At 35.8% G+C, this 15,687-nt stretch overlaps 1 protein-coding gene across 1 annotated transcript in view; it reads left to right on the top strand.

The window, feature by feature from the left end:
- Positions 1-222: 222 nt before the first annotated feature.
- Smp_166150 (serine/threonine kinase) overlaps positions 223-15,687 on the top strand; it is a gene marked incomplete at both ends in the record, with an annotated part of 30,245 nt that continues 14,780 nt past the window's right edge. Inside the window, 9 exons of the mRNA XM_018797117.1 lie at positions 223-537; positions 1,941-2,549; positions 11,855-12,112; positions 12,147-12,263; positions 12,296-12,439; positions 12,471-12,533; positions 12,564-12,656; positions 13,202-13,300; positions 13,337-13,510. Of these exons, the coding sequence (XP_018652191.1) occupies positions 223-537; positions 1,941-2,549; positions 11,855-12,112; positions 12,147-12,263; positions 12,296-12,439; positions 12,471-12,533; positions 12,564-12,656; positions 13,202-13,300; positions 13,337-13,510 (1,872 nt within the window). The remainder of the gene's footprint in view (positions 538-1,940; positions 2,550-11,854; positions 12,113-12,146; positions 12,264-12,295; positions 12,440-12,470; positions 12,534-12,563; positions 12,657-13,201; positions 13,301-13,336; positions 13,511-15,687) is intronic.

Genomic DNA, 15,687 nt, shown 5'->3' with positions numbered 1-15,687 from the left:
TACCTACAAATGAATAAATCAATTTTTAACAATTATAACAGAAATACATCTACTGACTGGACAAATTGTACAAAAACATCACAATCACATGAATATCAAACATTTCCTGTTTATGATTTTACATCATTTCAATATCATCGTCATCATCATTTGACTTCACAGTATGATCATTATCAACGTCATTTACACAATCCCATTCATTCAACTTATCCATTACATCATATGTTTAGTAAATATGATGAGTCGAGTAATGAGACGAATTTTCAAACTGATATTACAGAGAAGCACAAAATAAATCACAATCATAGTGATGAGAATAATAATAACACCTCAAATAACACTGAATGTAGTAGTAATGGTAGTAATAGTAGTAATAATAGTAAAACTTTGAGTAAAAAATCTAAAAGAGCTCGAACAGCTTATACGCAAACACAACTGATAGAATTAGAAAAAGAATTTTGGTATAGCCAATATTTATGTCGACCGCGTAGAATTGAAATAGCTTCAACACTTAAATTAACGGAAAAACAAATTAAAGTAAGTAAATGGGTTCCTTTTTTGTCGCTATATAATACAAGTAGCAATAATACTTTCTGGTTACATTTTAACTGTATATCAATCTCTAAAATTCTATCTTTCTATATAGTATTTTTCTTTATTAACTGATATTAATTAGATGAAGATACTTCTCAGTGGATTCAATTAACACTATACATATGATCAAATGTTGTGGAATATTTAAGTTTCCGACTTCAACTAATTCATGATGCTGGGTGTGGTTAATTCCATATCACATTATATTTAGCTTAGGCTTTGATTTCTTGACATTTTTCCTTTGCAACATTAAAATACCTTTGAAGAAGTAGGTCATAATTATTATGAGGTTCTTTAAACTGATAATAATAATAGTAAAATACAAAATCTGTGAAGATTGTAGAATTTTCATAGTTCAAGCCACGAACTGATCTTAGCTAGACCACAATTAGAAACCTAAAAGCACTGGATGGCCGTTTTGTCCTAGTATGGGGCTCCCCAGCAGTCCGCACCCACGACCCTGCACTCGAGGATTGAACCCACGACTTTCAGTCCCATGCACGAACCCTTAAATTTTAGACCACTTTAGACCACCACCACCACGTTGCTAATATCTAAATTTAATCAATTCACGATATTGTACAACCCACATCCCTTGCCTGCAGTGGATTACGGTTTCACACACGACACGCAAGAAACGCCACTTGTCCAGCTAAAATGATTTCGTCATTTTAAATGTAGTGATAATATAATGATGCTATTAGTTCAAATGTTTGTAGTTACTACTTAACTGCAGAGATAATTCTCATCATATGAAAGGAAATCAACCTACCTAATATACCTTTATTGTAGTTAATAAGTAAGTTGATTGCCTCTCAAAACTCAAGGGTTTACTGGGGTTGTTCTTCCTCAATTATCTTAGTACAGCTATTCTAATTATGTGCGAAACGAATGAAATAATTCGTATCTTCTAGAGATTTTGCAAATAAAGTTATTATGAAAAACAATACGTTGTAATTTCCCTATAAAAGTTACAGGTGATTGTTATTACAATGTGTTCATATAAAATAATGAAGTTTGCTAGTTGGTAGAAAGAGATTTATCTGTCTACCAAGGGAATGTAGTTTTAGATGCTGTAATTCGTCATGTATATATATATAAAGTCTATTTATATTCAGTTCAGAAGAAAATGACTTTTAATGAATATGGTAAAAAAGCATTTTCTTTCTGCTTTAGAAAAGTTACGTGTCAGAAATAGTTGTGGTATCTCATGACTATTTCGATGATAGTTGCTTAATGTTGTGACCCAAAAGTAATTACCATGTTATCTTTAGCTGATCTTATTTATAATTATTATCAGTAATTTAAAAATCAATCAGTGATACAGTATACACTGTTTTTTCTAGGTATGGTTTCAAAATCGTCGTATGAAATTTAAACGACAAAAACCGGGAGAAAATTTATATCCATCTACAAGTTATGGAGATATGGATACTTCAAATGGATTCATCAGATCAAGATTTCCAACTCGATGTCATAACTCAATTGATGGAATTCATTTAACTGAAGCAAATTCAACAATATGGTTTAATCATAATTCTAAAACTGTTGAGTATAATACTTGTAAATGTATCAATAATCTTGAAATAACTGACAAATATGATACACAACCATGTTCAAATAAATTAGATGATACAAGTATATTCATACATCATGACTTAGAAACTATTAAAACAAATAATAATGATCAATTAGTTGAATGTAAATTAAAGCAAAACAGTGATTCATACAATAAATATCTAGTCAATAATGAATTATTACCAACGGATAATTGTTCTAAGAACTTACATTGTGATGAACAATTTACCTCATTTAATCCATTAACATATTCTAAACATATACATATCATGAATCAACAACCAAATTATTTACATGAACAAGAGAACAGTTCTTTTTCAGAATTAAATTCTTATTGTTTACAAGATCATCATCATCATAACTATTCATATCACAATGTAAATCAACTGCTTGAACTGAACATGACCGGAGCATCATCAGTCAAAGATTATTCTGATTGAATTAATCGATTAATTGATTGTACATTATGTTGAAAGATATATTCAGTACATTATTAATAAGTTTGTTAAAGGGTCAAGGGTACTCAAACACGGATTATATATTTATATTACATTTTTAAAATAACTGTAACCTTCTACGGATTAATCTGTGTAAAAATAAAACTGATAGTCATTTAACCTAGTAGAATTTCTTGAAGATAAGCAACAATAAATCTAACATTTAATTTAATACTTATTTCATTTTGAAAAGAGCAAGAACAGTGATTTGAGTTCCTTTGAGTTATTTCCAACCTGTAATATTTCAGTTTAAAAAAAAAAGCAATGATGTTTAACATACTCATAAAAATCCCATTGATGAGAAGTAAATTTGAACATGTCATTACAGTGTAAAGTTTACTTAAATTCAGATAAAACTTATGTGATTGAATAAGACAGCACAGTCAAAGTTGATGTAATAAGAGTATTCTACAACGGCTATAAAAAAAGTAGTTTCAAAAACACCATGGTGTCTAAATTAATTACTTATATAGTTAATTCCATAAATACAGGCTAATAATGATTTTGATGAGTATAAGGAGTTTGTGAAGGTTTCTGAATGGTATTTGTATCAAGAACCAACTTAAATTAGGTGTCTACTTGAAAGAAAGAAGTAATAGACAACCGTCCCGTCCTGGAATAGGACTCGGACTCGTTTGTTTGAAGATCATGCATTCGCATCGGGACTGAAGGTCCTGGGTTCTATTGTCGATCAGTTCGAGAATGTTCAATACTGGCGGGTGCCCAACTAGAACGAAACAGTTGTCCAGTATTTCAAGCTTTTTAGTGGATGTCTAACTTAGGTCGATTCGTGATATAAATAACATTCAATAATTTTGATGTTGAAGCTTTACAGACTATAAAAAGCTGATAACAAAGTGAAACAAATGTATGTTATTCTGCCCGAACCACTGTTTTTCTTTTCAAGTTAGCAGATGTAACGTTGTGTATGAAATAAAACTCATCCTCGGCAAGTACTTTTAAATCGTTTGAAGTGTAGACAAATATGAGTTCCTGAAAGACATTTTTATTTCACAGTATGCTGATCATCCTTCATAATCATAAAATTATGATTTTCAAGTCAGTTGTAAGTCACTTATATTCACCTTATATGTTAAAATAATATCACTAAGAAGCTAAAGTCTAGGGAATATTTTTGTTATAGTTATCCGTTCATGTAATTTCCTAATGAATAAAGTAAATTTAATGATGAGCATGGATTAGATGTTTTTCAGGGGAGTGAATATGTATAATGATTAGAAGTATTTGGATTATTGTACGAACTAAAAATCCCGGAAACAGCGAAATTTAGACCAAGAAGAACTAGGTGAACACAAATGAACTTATTGTATTTGGAATTCGAAATCAGGCAGTCATCAAGTACCAAGGAATCATTAGTTCATACAAACACCACATCCGTCACAGCTTAAATGAGGATCCCAATTTCTGCAATCAATTGTGCCTTTTCTCCTTAGGTTTATTATGCGTCTCTCCGACCGTGTATTGAATGTAAACTGTGTATGATGCAAATATATTCATTAGTATTAGAATTAACAACTGGAATCGAGACGGACTCACCTGGGTCCTGGAATCGTATACAATCACCATGTCGGTTGCGTACTGAAACCACTGATATTTAGAATTCGAATCATAGACTTCCCGACACTATCCTCTCCCATGAAATAATGTAGGGTCCTTATGCCGCAGTATTATGACCAATTTGAGGTTCCCAATTTGAATTATCTCATATCTCACACTTCGACTATTGTATATGAGTATTCGGTGATACATAGTGACATATAATTTGAGGTATTCCATCATGTGACTTTGACTTGCATAAAAAATATGACATATATCCCTTTTGCTCTTCACGTTAGAATACACAAGGCCATTTTTCCAGTTATTAGATAAATACGCATTGATATGTATAACTAAAGCATGTGGTTCATCTAGGCTTGATTCATCTGCAAAACAATCAAATGGAAAATATGCATCTGCCTCATATTCATTAAAATAATCTTGGACTCGATTTGAATTTTATGCCTGTGCAAACTTCCTATCTGGGCAAACTGGTTCTCTGACTGCTTTGGAAAAACTTACTATCTCCTCAGATTCAATTATCACTGATTAGAGAATTTACTCGACACACATTGGCTGTGAAAATATCCAACATCTGATACAATAACATTAGAAATGTGACTAGAATTCGACTCATTCGGAACATATTTGTCACGTTTATTAGGGATATCACTAGAGATAAATCCATCTTGAGGACAATTTACACGTGATGCAACATCATAAGGACTGTAATCAGATTTTAACCTATTTAGAACTTGTTCTTCACATTTGATTGAGATTTCACTAGAAATAAATGAGTCATTAGGACAAACCACGTCGGACAAAATAACATCCGAGTTCTGATCAGGATTTGGTGCCCTCGATGTATCTTCCACATATTTGTAAATAATTTCATTAGAAACACACGAATCATGAGAACAACGTATATCTGGTAAAGTAATATCATGAATCTGATCAGAGTATGATTCATTTGAAACATTCAACTTAGTAAGATCGGAACTACAAAGTTCAGCATTACTTGCAGTGAAATGGACAGTAGTATCATGAACTGCTTATACGTGTCAAATTTCACCACTTTCAAAGCATTTAGCATTACGAAACACACATGAATCCCGTGGGTGAAATTTGCCACGGGACAAACATTTATCAAACTTGTGCTCATCTTCGTGATCTGCTTCGCAACTCCTCAATAAATTGTTATCTGAATAACCTTGAGTACGAATTGGATTGGGATGACCTATCTGGGATGGTTTTGAAATCTTCGCATACTATCACTCGACAATCTGTAATGGATCACAATGGTACATACATACAGTTCAACACAACCTTGTTTTCTTTGTTCCGATCTTCATGTATTCTGCCCACATCATACTTTTTGGGCCCTTATATTCGGCTGTCGACTGCAACAACTTACATGCGAAATTCCGCCACGTACGACTTATAAGCAAACATGAGAGTAGCATTCACGACAAAGGAACTAAAACATAGCAGGACTGGTGATGATAAGAAATCAAGGGTCATTTACGCATAGAAGGGATGATGAAAGCTTTCAGACTGTATCCTCAGGAACTCTATTTGGTGCCAGTTTTCAACAAGATACCTATGATATAACCATTACTGTCTGTAAACAACCGACTAAGAAATATTTCGTACTCGGTAATCGACTATGACAGTCAGTGTGTTATTTCGCGTTGGATTATTACGCTACTACACAATTGTTTCCATCTACTATAATTTGTTCAAGTATCTTCAGAGATTTATTTGTCACCCTCCAGCGGAGTTCGTCTCAAAAAGACTCGTGGATTCGCATTCCCCTGATTACATGCAACGCTGCTGGTCATTCTTTTTGCTGTCAGAGTGGTCTAGCAATATACAGAGATTAGCTTCTGTAAACTGCAATCAGGCATCCAAAACGACTGCTTCAACGCGCATCAGTTACAGAACAATAAAATATTAGGACACTCTCACTCTATTTAGGGAGCGAGTCTCAGACAGTACAAGATAACTGAAACAAAGTGGGATACATGATTAAGCATTCTGAATAAAACTTCACTAATGAGGTTCCGACCAATACTGAATGAGTTCCAGAAGCAATGTTGACGACAACCTGGCGGACATACTAAATTCACACTCTATGTTACACACGAAAAATTAATCAGAAAGAATGAGCTACAATCCAAGCTGTTTGGAAAACATGTAGTGTACGTAGCAACCTCTATCACAATATTATTTAGGATGCCACTCAGCCGTGATGTCTCACGGTTGTTTGGAAGGAAGACATAGTCACTGCCGTTCACAAAATAGAACCCATGTTGAATCCTTGTCATTATAGACCAACAAACCTAACCAGTGTCATCTTCAAGACCTTAGAAAGATCGGTTAAGACAACTTTTGTGATCTTATTTGTGACCCAACATTCTTCACGGTCTTGAGAACAGTTTTTCGTGTACAATGAGCCTTCTCCTTGTGATGGAAAACTGAGAAAGAGTTAAAAGAAAATCTCCAGACTCTCAAGAGTTTGGGAGATAAATACTCGATTTGCACACTGAAACTAAATAGGCCGAAAACCAAAGTAATTCAGTGACGAAATAGGAAATTTACGTAAACAATGGAAAATCTATGAAAAGCATTGTTCGTCTGAATTATTACGGAAATAAAATCCACCGTGAATCTTTAGTTCTAAGGTTTCCTGGAGTCTGGAAACAAAGCAGCGAACTTAATAGCAATAGTGGAACCCAAAGTTCAGGATTGAAAAAAGATAAGTGAACCAAGTTCGAAGCTTGAGTATAAAACATATGTCAAAATTCAGTAAGATTTTCACGATGCTAGCATACGTTAGATACTTTGATTGTCTCCTATAACAGCAAGACATCAGTTGATGTAATATACATAAACTTCCCCAAGGCTTTTGGCAAGGCTTTGCACACTACCGATCTGTTGAAATCTAAACGTTTATCAGCCTCTGGATACCTGTTTAGGCAGGTTAAAAGTTTTCTGTAAGTATATAATCGGTGATGACGTCACTGTAGGTAGCCAACAGAAATCACCGACCAATTCAAAAGTCTCTCTGCGTAAAATGGTACTTAGTAGAACATGGTATTACCATGCCGACTATAATTTATTCTTTATGCTAGTGAACTTCTGTTTGTTATTCTTGATACTACCTTATTTTTATGACGCCAAAATAAGAAAGTAAGTTGCCAAAGATGAGAAAATAGCAGGTTATGACCTAGCAATCATGAATCACAACTACTTGTTTGCAGATAAGACATTTTAGCAAAATGTGGAGATCAGTAGTTCTTCTGCGGGGCCATCAAAGGTGTTGTGGACGCTGTAAGTCACCTGAAGACTGCCTCTGGGTGGCCTATATTCTGAAGAGTAAGAGCTCAGTGATTCTGAGGGTTCCTCATAAGGCATGAATTTAGGTCCCCGAACTGGCTTTGCGACGCACCTTAGGATGAAATACAAAGTATTTATGTCCTTTTAGGATAAGAGTGGAAACGGTGTCTAGTGGTGTCTAATGAAATTGATAAAAATTAGTTTGTCAAACTACTGTCATTCGTATCATTATTGGTACCTCGACACATCGGATATTGTTTTCATCTCTTCTTGTCCTTCTAAACATATTTTATTCCTAAACATCCAAAGTCTACAATTAAAAACAAAAAACCCTATGTTACACTTAAACAAATAAAGTCTCAGATTTTTTTTAATCTTCACAACATATATATATATATTTATATTTGATTATCCTTTGCAATTAATTGTGACTATCATAGAATCATTATTATTATTGCACTAATGTTTATACTAATACCCGGTTTCACTCTGTATACTGTTACATAAATCTACACGTATTTATCCGAGTGCAGTAAAGGTTTATTATTATTGTTATTATTAATTTATTTATATTTTTTTCTGATTTTCCTTATTTATTTATTATTATTATTTTTAAATTATTCGTTTATCTCAAAAGTCTATATCCATTACACTATTATTATCATGGTTGGACCCTTTCACTATGTGTTCATTTCTTTTCTCTCTCTCCCTTTTTTTTCTTTCTAAATAAATATTATTCTTAAGATTACGAAGCTTTGGATTAAGACAATAACTTGAGTTACATTGAATTCAACTTATCAGACTCGTTTTATCTTCACTATGTATATGCACCTCATACATATTGATTATCTTTTGCACTTAATTGAGACTTTCATAGCATCACCCAAAACTATGTCTGCACGCACAAACACTTATTCTAACGTCATATCTTACCGCAATAATAAGTTATTTACTCATTAATTTAGTCTGTTTTATTTATTTTTACTACTCATTTTGCTATACATACATAGTTGTTTATTCTTGTTCTGCGTTAAAATATTTACGTATTCCGCGTCTCTTTTATTTTTATTTCCTTAGTTTCTTCCTTTCCTCCTTCAAAATTAGTTCAAAATTCTTGCCAATTACGCAGAACCTGATTTATTATTACTATTCTATTATTAATATTTTATTTTTCTTTTCCTTCCTTTCTCAAACATGGCATATGTAATGCTGACATTATTGAAAATTGTGTATTATTGCATTTTTGAAGAAACCCGAAATGGTTTATTCACAGCACTTATGTACCCATAAGATGTTTGTGAATAATAATAATAATAATAATACTCATTGAAGATGCCACAGGTATAATAGTTTGACAACACTGCCAGCAACACCTTCTGTAATTGAGTCGTGCCTACCCAGTGAAACCAAAAGTCCGAAGCGAGGAAGTTGGAGGATATATTTAGTAGATTATCAATATGTCGAGAATTGGCTGACATAAACTGGCAAGTGATCTCAGGAGAAGTTGAATATTGCGTTCCCATTCGTGATCTGGTGTGGATACATGACCGGGCGCCTTCAGCTAGGTGAGTCCATGAAAACTAATGTGGTCAGCATCCAATGTCAAACACTTACGGAGCTATTGCTTTTGGGTATTTGTTTATTGCTACACCATAATGTGTTTCATATTTTTCAATGGAATGTTTATTCTAATAGCACTTTTATCACGTTTAACATAAAAGTTTTGATCATAAGCTACCAATACATCTGAGTCTTCTTAATTTGATGACCATTCTAGATGAGAATCCTCTAAGTCGTGGATATGGCTTTCAGTACGTCACGAATGGACTACGATATACTTAAAATGGTTGAACCTCGGTCAATAGACAAACCGATTTCGTAGTCTAGTCAGGTCCTCCTGATGTGCTGGCCAATCATCTTGGTCTCAAACTGTCCTAAAGAGTGTAAAATCGTCGGTGAAAACTGATAAATTTTAGGTTGTGACTAAAGAAAGTTATCTAAACGAATTAAAATCGGAAAAAATTTCAGAACTGAACTTTGGGGCCCTCTCCTATGACATTATGTGGTCAGAAGAAATATAAAGTGCACCCTAACCCTAATTAGTCACTCATTTTGATATAAGTCAGAAAAGTCTATCGGCAGCAAACTGATAAGATATATGACTGACCTCATCAAAAGCTTAGGCGAAATGGTTCATATCTGAAGGCAAGTTTAGTTCAGTTACGTCCTCGTTTATACCATGCCTAGTACCACGTAAACCGAATAAATGTCCACCATAGATAACTAAACGAGCAGAGGAACATCTTAGACGTAGGAAAAAGCATTGGAATATATTCATCTCTACTGGCTGAAAACACTACAGATCCAGTCATTGTAGAACTAGGAATGCTTGTAAAGCGCTAATGAGTGAGACTAGACGGTCGTATGAAAAAAGATTGGTTAGGGATTGTAAGAATTGTACGAAACGGTTATTCTCGTATATAAAAAGGCGAACTTAGGGATGTGATGAAACCCCATCACTTTCAGTACAAGAAAATCTGTTAATATTGACATGAGACGATGAAGAAAAAGCTGAAGCTGGATCGGAATATTTTAGTAAAACGTTTTCTATCAGCAATGAGGAACGATCAACGATTAGTTGTGATTGGGGTCGCTTTTCAATGGATCATGTAGTTACTGAGAAAGGTTCTGCTTCAAGACTACCTCAGCATCTCAGGCCTGATAAGTCCAGTGGTCCTGACGATATTCATCCAAGGATTATGAAAGTTCTGTCAGATGTAATTTCTGAGCCTATAGCCATACTGTTTGATGTCTCCGATGCAGTAAATACTCCCAAGAGACTGAAAAGACGCATTAATTAGTCCGATGTATAAGGCGGAGAGTGGAGACTTAGTATCTATTGGCCCGTTAATTTAACCAGTGCAGTTGTGAAACTAGTAGGAATGATTATTCGGATGGCTGTTATAAACTATGTCTACGTGCATAATCTTCTACGCATGGAACAACATACATGTAAGAGAAGATTGGACTGCAGCAAAAGATTGGAATATTAACGTAGATGTAATTTTCATAGATCTAAGTAAAGCCTTTGGTAAGGACTCCCATTCGGGTCTTAACACTGGAGACTTTTGGAACATATTATAAGGTCATAGACTTGGTAAGTGACTTTCTCCATGACAGGAGACAGAGAATAAGGGTAAAAGGCGCTCTTTCAACGTGCGAACTTGTCAAAAAAGGAGTTCCCCGAGGCACAATACTCTGTACTCTTCTCTTTTTACTTTATGTAAATGAATTACCGACTGTAGCGAAGTCATCCATTCTACTCTTTGCCGATGACATAAAAGTTTGGAGACCCATACACAGTATGTAAGGTAGAATACTGTCACAGGATGATCTTAATTCATTGGTGGTATGGATGGACAGACAGTCACTGGAAGTGAAATCAAACAAGAGTGTGGTGATGCAATTGAATAAATATGATTCTTATCACTACACAATGCGTGGATTCGTGTTATCCAAGGTAATAAACGATAAAGATTTAGGAGCAGTAGTAAGTAGAGATCTCAAAACTTCGAGTAACTGTAAGGGTGCTGCTGTAAAAGGCTATGGAGTATTTTGGGCTATTCGTAGGTCTTTTCAGTATTTGGATGAAGAAATGTCTAGATTATAATACTCGACTTTCGTGCGACCACATTTGAAATATGGGATTCAGGCAGCGGGTCCTCGTTTCAAGTATGAGGCGGATATGCTGAAGCGAGTCCAACGACGAGGGACTAAAATGGTAAAACGTCTCCTTGGCCTATCTTACGAAGACAGACTGAAACACTTAAACTTATTTCCGTTATCTTACCTAGAATATGGGGCGATCGAATATTGGCTCGTCTCATACCGAAAGACTACCCTGGTATTAATATGTCTTACCTTTTCCTCCCGTCCAGGACCGGTCATTGGAGAAGACATTCTGAGAAATTTCAAAAACCGAGATTAAATAGTCTACGTCTGGAGTTTCGTTTCTCGCACCGAGTGGTGAATAACTGGAATTCTCTACCAGAACACGTAATATCAGCAATTCCTGTTGATATATAAAAAACGAGATTGGACCTCCACAGTGTTACAAACTGCAAGGATTAATATAGGTCAATAGACTTCCTATCCTTATTACTAAAGACCGAAGACATCACAGGAACCACTCAAGTAAGGGTTGATGAGCCACATATTTTATCGAAACTAATGCATTTTCACTAAGCGTATAACTAGTTAAAAATGTTACTTTATTTTTAGGATGCGAGCTACTTCGTTCAATAGAATCGAATGTAAAAATTTCCGTTCAAAGCGGTAGGCTTAACTTTCGACTACCTGCACGAAGGTTGTTACCGCGCATTGGTTTCCTTCGGTCAATGGCACTTGTAGCTCCTAAAGCTCTCCAAGGGCTGTACCTGTTTTGTGAACCTCTTGCCGAAGGATCATTTGGCGTCTTGTACGTTGCACTTCATGCAGTTACACGACAGAAAGTTGCTATCAAAATACTGGATAAGAGGAAGCTCGGGGTAATAATGTTAACGTATTTATCCAACCATATAGTCTGATGCATATCGAGTCAAGGGTGAAATAGAAGCTCTTAAACAGCTTAACCACAAATACATATACAAGTTGTATCAAGTTGTGGAGACTCAGACACACTATTACCTTGTTTTGGAAGTAATGACGCCTAATTCTTATACTTTTGGTAGTATCTTCCTGGTGGAGAGTTGTTTGATTATATACTTCAGAAAGAGCACTTATCTGAGGTTGAAGCTCGCGTCATATTTAGGCAGATTGTTTCAGCCATAGGATATATTCATAGCAGAGGCTTTGCTCATCGTGATCTAAAGCCAGTAAGTCTTATAGTGTAGTTGAGTTTTTAAGGAAAATATTCTGCTGGATAATGATCAGAACGTAAGAATAATTGACTTTGGATTATGTGCAAAGGTAAGTAATTCTGTCTTGTACAATTTGTAGGGTCATAACCTCTCAATGCTAAACACATTTTGTGGATCATTTGCTTACGTAGCTCCAGAAGTTTTGGCTAACAAGGAGTATTCAGGAAGTGCTGTAAGTAATTAGATGATTTCTTCCTAGTTGGGTTATTACATTTCATCATAGTTTTATACATTACAAGTATTTTGAGTCTAGTTAACTGGTCAAATTTATATTATCAAACGACTGTTAAGTTAACCTACTTCACTATTCATCGCTACGCATTGCTTACGAACGTTATTCGTTGTTTACGTTAGTCCCAACTGCAAAAGGACAGCTTCATCAAAGGATACACTTAATCCTGAGTTGTCAGTATCAAACTCAGGGAGTTCAGGTCTTCTTAAATCTGCTACCCTAGCTTAAACCTAGTTAAAGACGTTCGATTAATCTGGTGTGTCTGCAACATATCACCGCCATTATCTCACTGTTTATTAAAACTACCAAGACTATTTGATACTGGATTTTCTTCCATACAGTTTACACATAGAAATGATTTGCCTTCGTCTTTCAAAATATCTCAGTCTTAGACCATCTGTAAATCGTTAGTCCCAAAGTGACATTTAAGAACTTTGTGCTCGCTTATGTGTGTTTATAAAGACCTAGGTTTTGTTTATTCCCAGGCAGATATTTGGTCTTTGGGTGTCATTCTCTACGCATTACTTTGTGGTCGTCTACCGTTTGACCCTACAAAACCGGAAGAGCTCCCACAAATAATTGGTGTAAGTTGAAGTATTCTTAACATCATGTAAAATCAGAAAGGTTTGTTTGCAGTTCCTGATGGTCTTAGCAAAACTAGCAAACAACTTCTTAATCAAATGATATGTGTTGATCCGAAGAAGCGTATAAAAATGGATGAACTCAGACGTCATGCGTGGGTGGTTGAAGGCTTTATGGGTCATCCTGTGGATCTGGATGAAGAAAAGATACCGGTAAGTCAAATAGGTTGTTTCTGATGAATCCATTTCACTATCTATTGTTAGATGTTAGTAATATTTTACATTTGTTGTTACTTGTCTGGTCTTCGCCAAAACGCGCTCGTGATTCGTTATCGATATAGTCATGACCATCATAATTTCTACTCTACAACTAACCGACGTGCTCTGTACATAAAATAGTTACTCATGATTCACAGTTAAAAGGACATGAGTAATAACACGAACTAATCCTGCTTAAACACATCCTGCGCTAGACTGTCACTATAACCTTTATATTCAAATACTAGTGTTTTTTTAAAGGTTTATTACAAAGGAATGCGTATTGAGTTTTGTCTGAACTTCCTATCAAACACTATTGCCAATGCATTTTTGTACCTATAAGGTGTTATTGCAGCAGACAGGTTTACTATCTCTTTTAAAGTCATGGCATTATTATTTAGGACTATTAATTTGGATATAACTGTAGAACCTGAGGAGGATTTCTTAAAACGAATTTTCTTCGTTCATATATTAGTCTTTGAATACGATCGGGATTTTCGAATATATATATATATATATATATATATATATATATAGTCAACCTAAAGCGAATGGCGAGACATTGGTTCGTGTGATAAATCCCAAAACCAACCTTTTTATCGTCAGTCTACTCTTACTTTGTGAAACACGATTTTTATTGACCGATCTATCAGGAAATTCACTTGTCGAGTACACAGACAACTCTGTGCTGTTTGTTAATGACTCCGATGAAATACAGTCTGTTGAACACCTTAAGTATCAATGAGAAAATGTTCAGAATGTGACTCTACCTCGAAATGAAAAAGGTCGAATCAGGACTGATTTAAGTCGATACTTAGTTTGACAATAGTTAGTAAAGTCCCGCGCGTTGATCACTTAGCTTATCTTGGGAGTTTTATCTAACCCGATCGTTGCTGTTACCTTTGACGTGGTGCTCGGGCTTGCCTATCGTGATGGACCAATTGAGCTATATTGGCTGTAACAGTCGTTCCTCAAGATCCAGACAGGTCGGCTGAATAGCGGTAAGACTAAAAGCAGCAAACCCAAGGTCTGAAAGCGAAATCGCACTGCTGATTGTACAAAGGTGTGACGGGAGTAACGTGTTCCCTTCAGACAGCATAACAGCGATGCTGCCTTTCCACAAAGAGAGGTGGGGTTTGAAGAGTTCGACCCTAAAAATGCACACCTCGCCTTATCCCGCGGATATCCGTCTCCGGCAGTAAGGTCTTGACAAGTACAGAGCCAACACAAAAACTACCCACAAAAAGGTGTGTGACCGATCTCAAGCAGTTGTCCCTTGGGCACTGCGGTCACGCTCTCAGGTCACTAAGACCACCTCTATTCCAATTTCCTTTTCAAGTACCTCCAGAAGAACCCTCCCACGGTGTGGGCAACTGGAACGTGGTAACTGCCCTCACACCTCTAACAGCACTCAAGATCACTGTATTCATAATCAATCTCTTTAATTCCTATTATTCACCCGCCACCTCGACTTTCAACTCCAAACTTCCTCTTCTGAATTCCTCCTCAAATGTCACCATGGCCAACGATTCTAGTGCGCAAAACACTGTCCCAGGTCTACTGAAACCTCGCCCCAAACTATACATTGGAGCTTTCAATATACGCACCTTATGTCAAATCGGCCAGCAGGCATCCTTAGCGAAAACCTTAGAATCGTACGATTGATGTATGCTGTGTCTCCGAAACACGCATACAGGATCCTAGTGTAGTCATTCACTTAACTTCACCTCGCCAAAACAGGGAGCCAACGAGATACACCCTCCGTTTATCTGGTGACCGGATGACTAGTTCTCGTGGACTGGCGGTTGTAGGTATAGCACTAAGTACAAGAGCAGAACAAGCATTATTAGAACAGTCGCCTATATGCTGTTCGGCTGAACGGCTCCGTAAAATCTCGGAAGGATAGAGATACACATCGTTGCCTTTCCGTCGTTTTCGCTTACTCTCCCGCTGACCACAGCCCGGATGAAGTAAAAGATGACTTTTACAGAAAACTTACTGAACTTCTTCAGAAGGCTAGACATTCAAACATAGTACTCGTAGCAGGTGGCTTTAGTGCCCAAGTAAGTAGCTTAAACCAAAGAGAAAGACATTTAGGCAGATATTTTAGTTTTCCGGCTCAGCGAATAGAT

This window comes from Schistosoma mansoni, chromosome 4 (assembly GCF_000237925.1).
Source record: "Schistosoma mansoni strain Puerto Rico chromosome 4, complete genome".
NCBI lineage: Eukaryota > Metazoa > Platyhelminthes > Trematoda > Strigeidida > Schistosomatidae > Schistosoma > Schistosoma mansoni.
The sequence above is the reverse complement of the archived record's forward strand: the minus strand, read 5'-3'. Positions and strand labels throughout refer to the sequence as shown.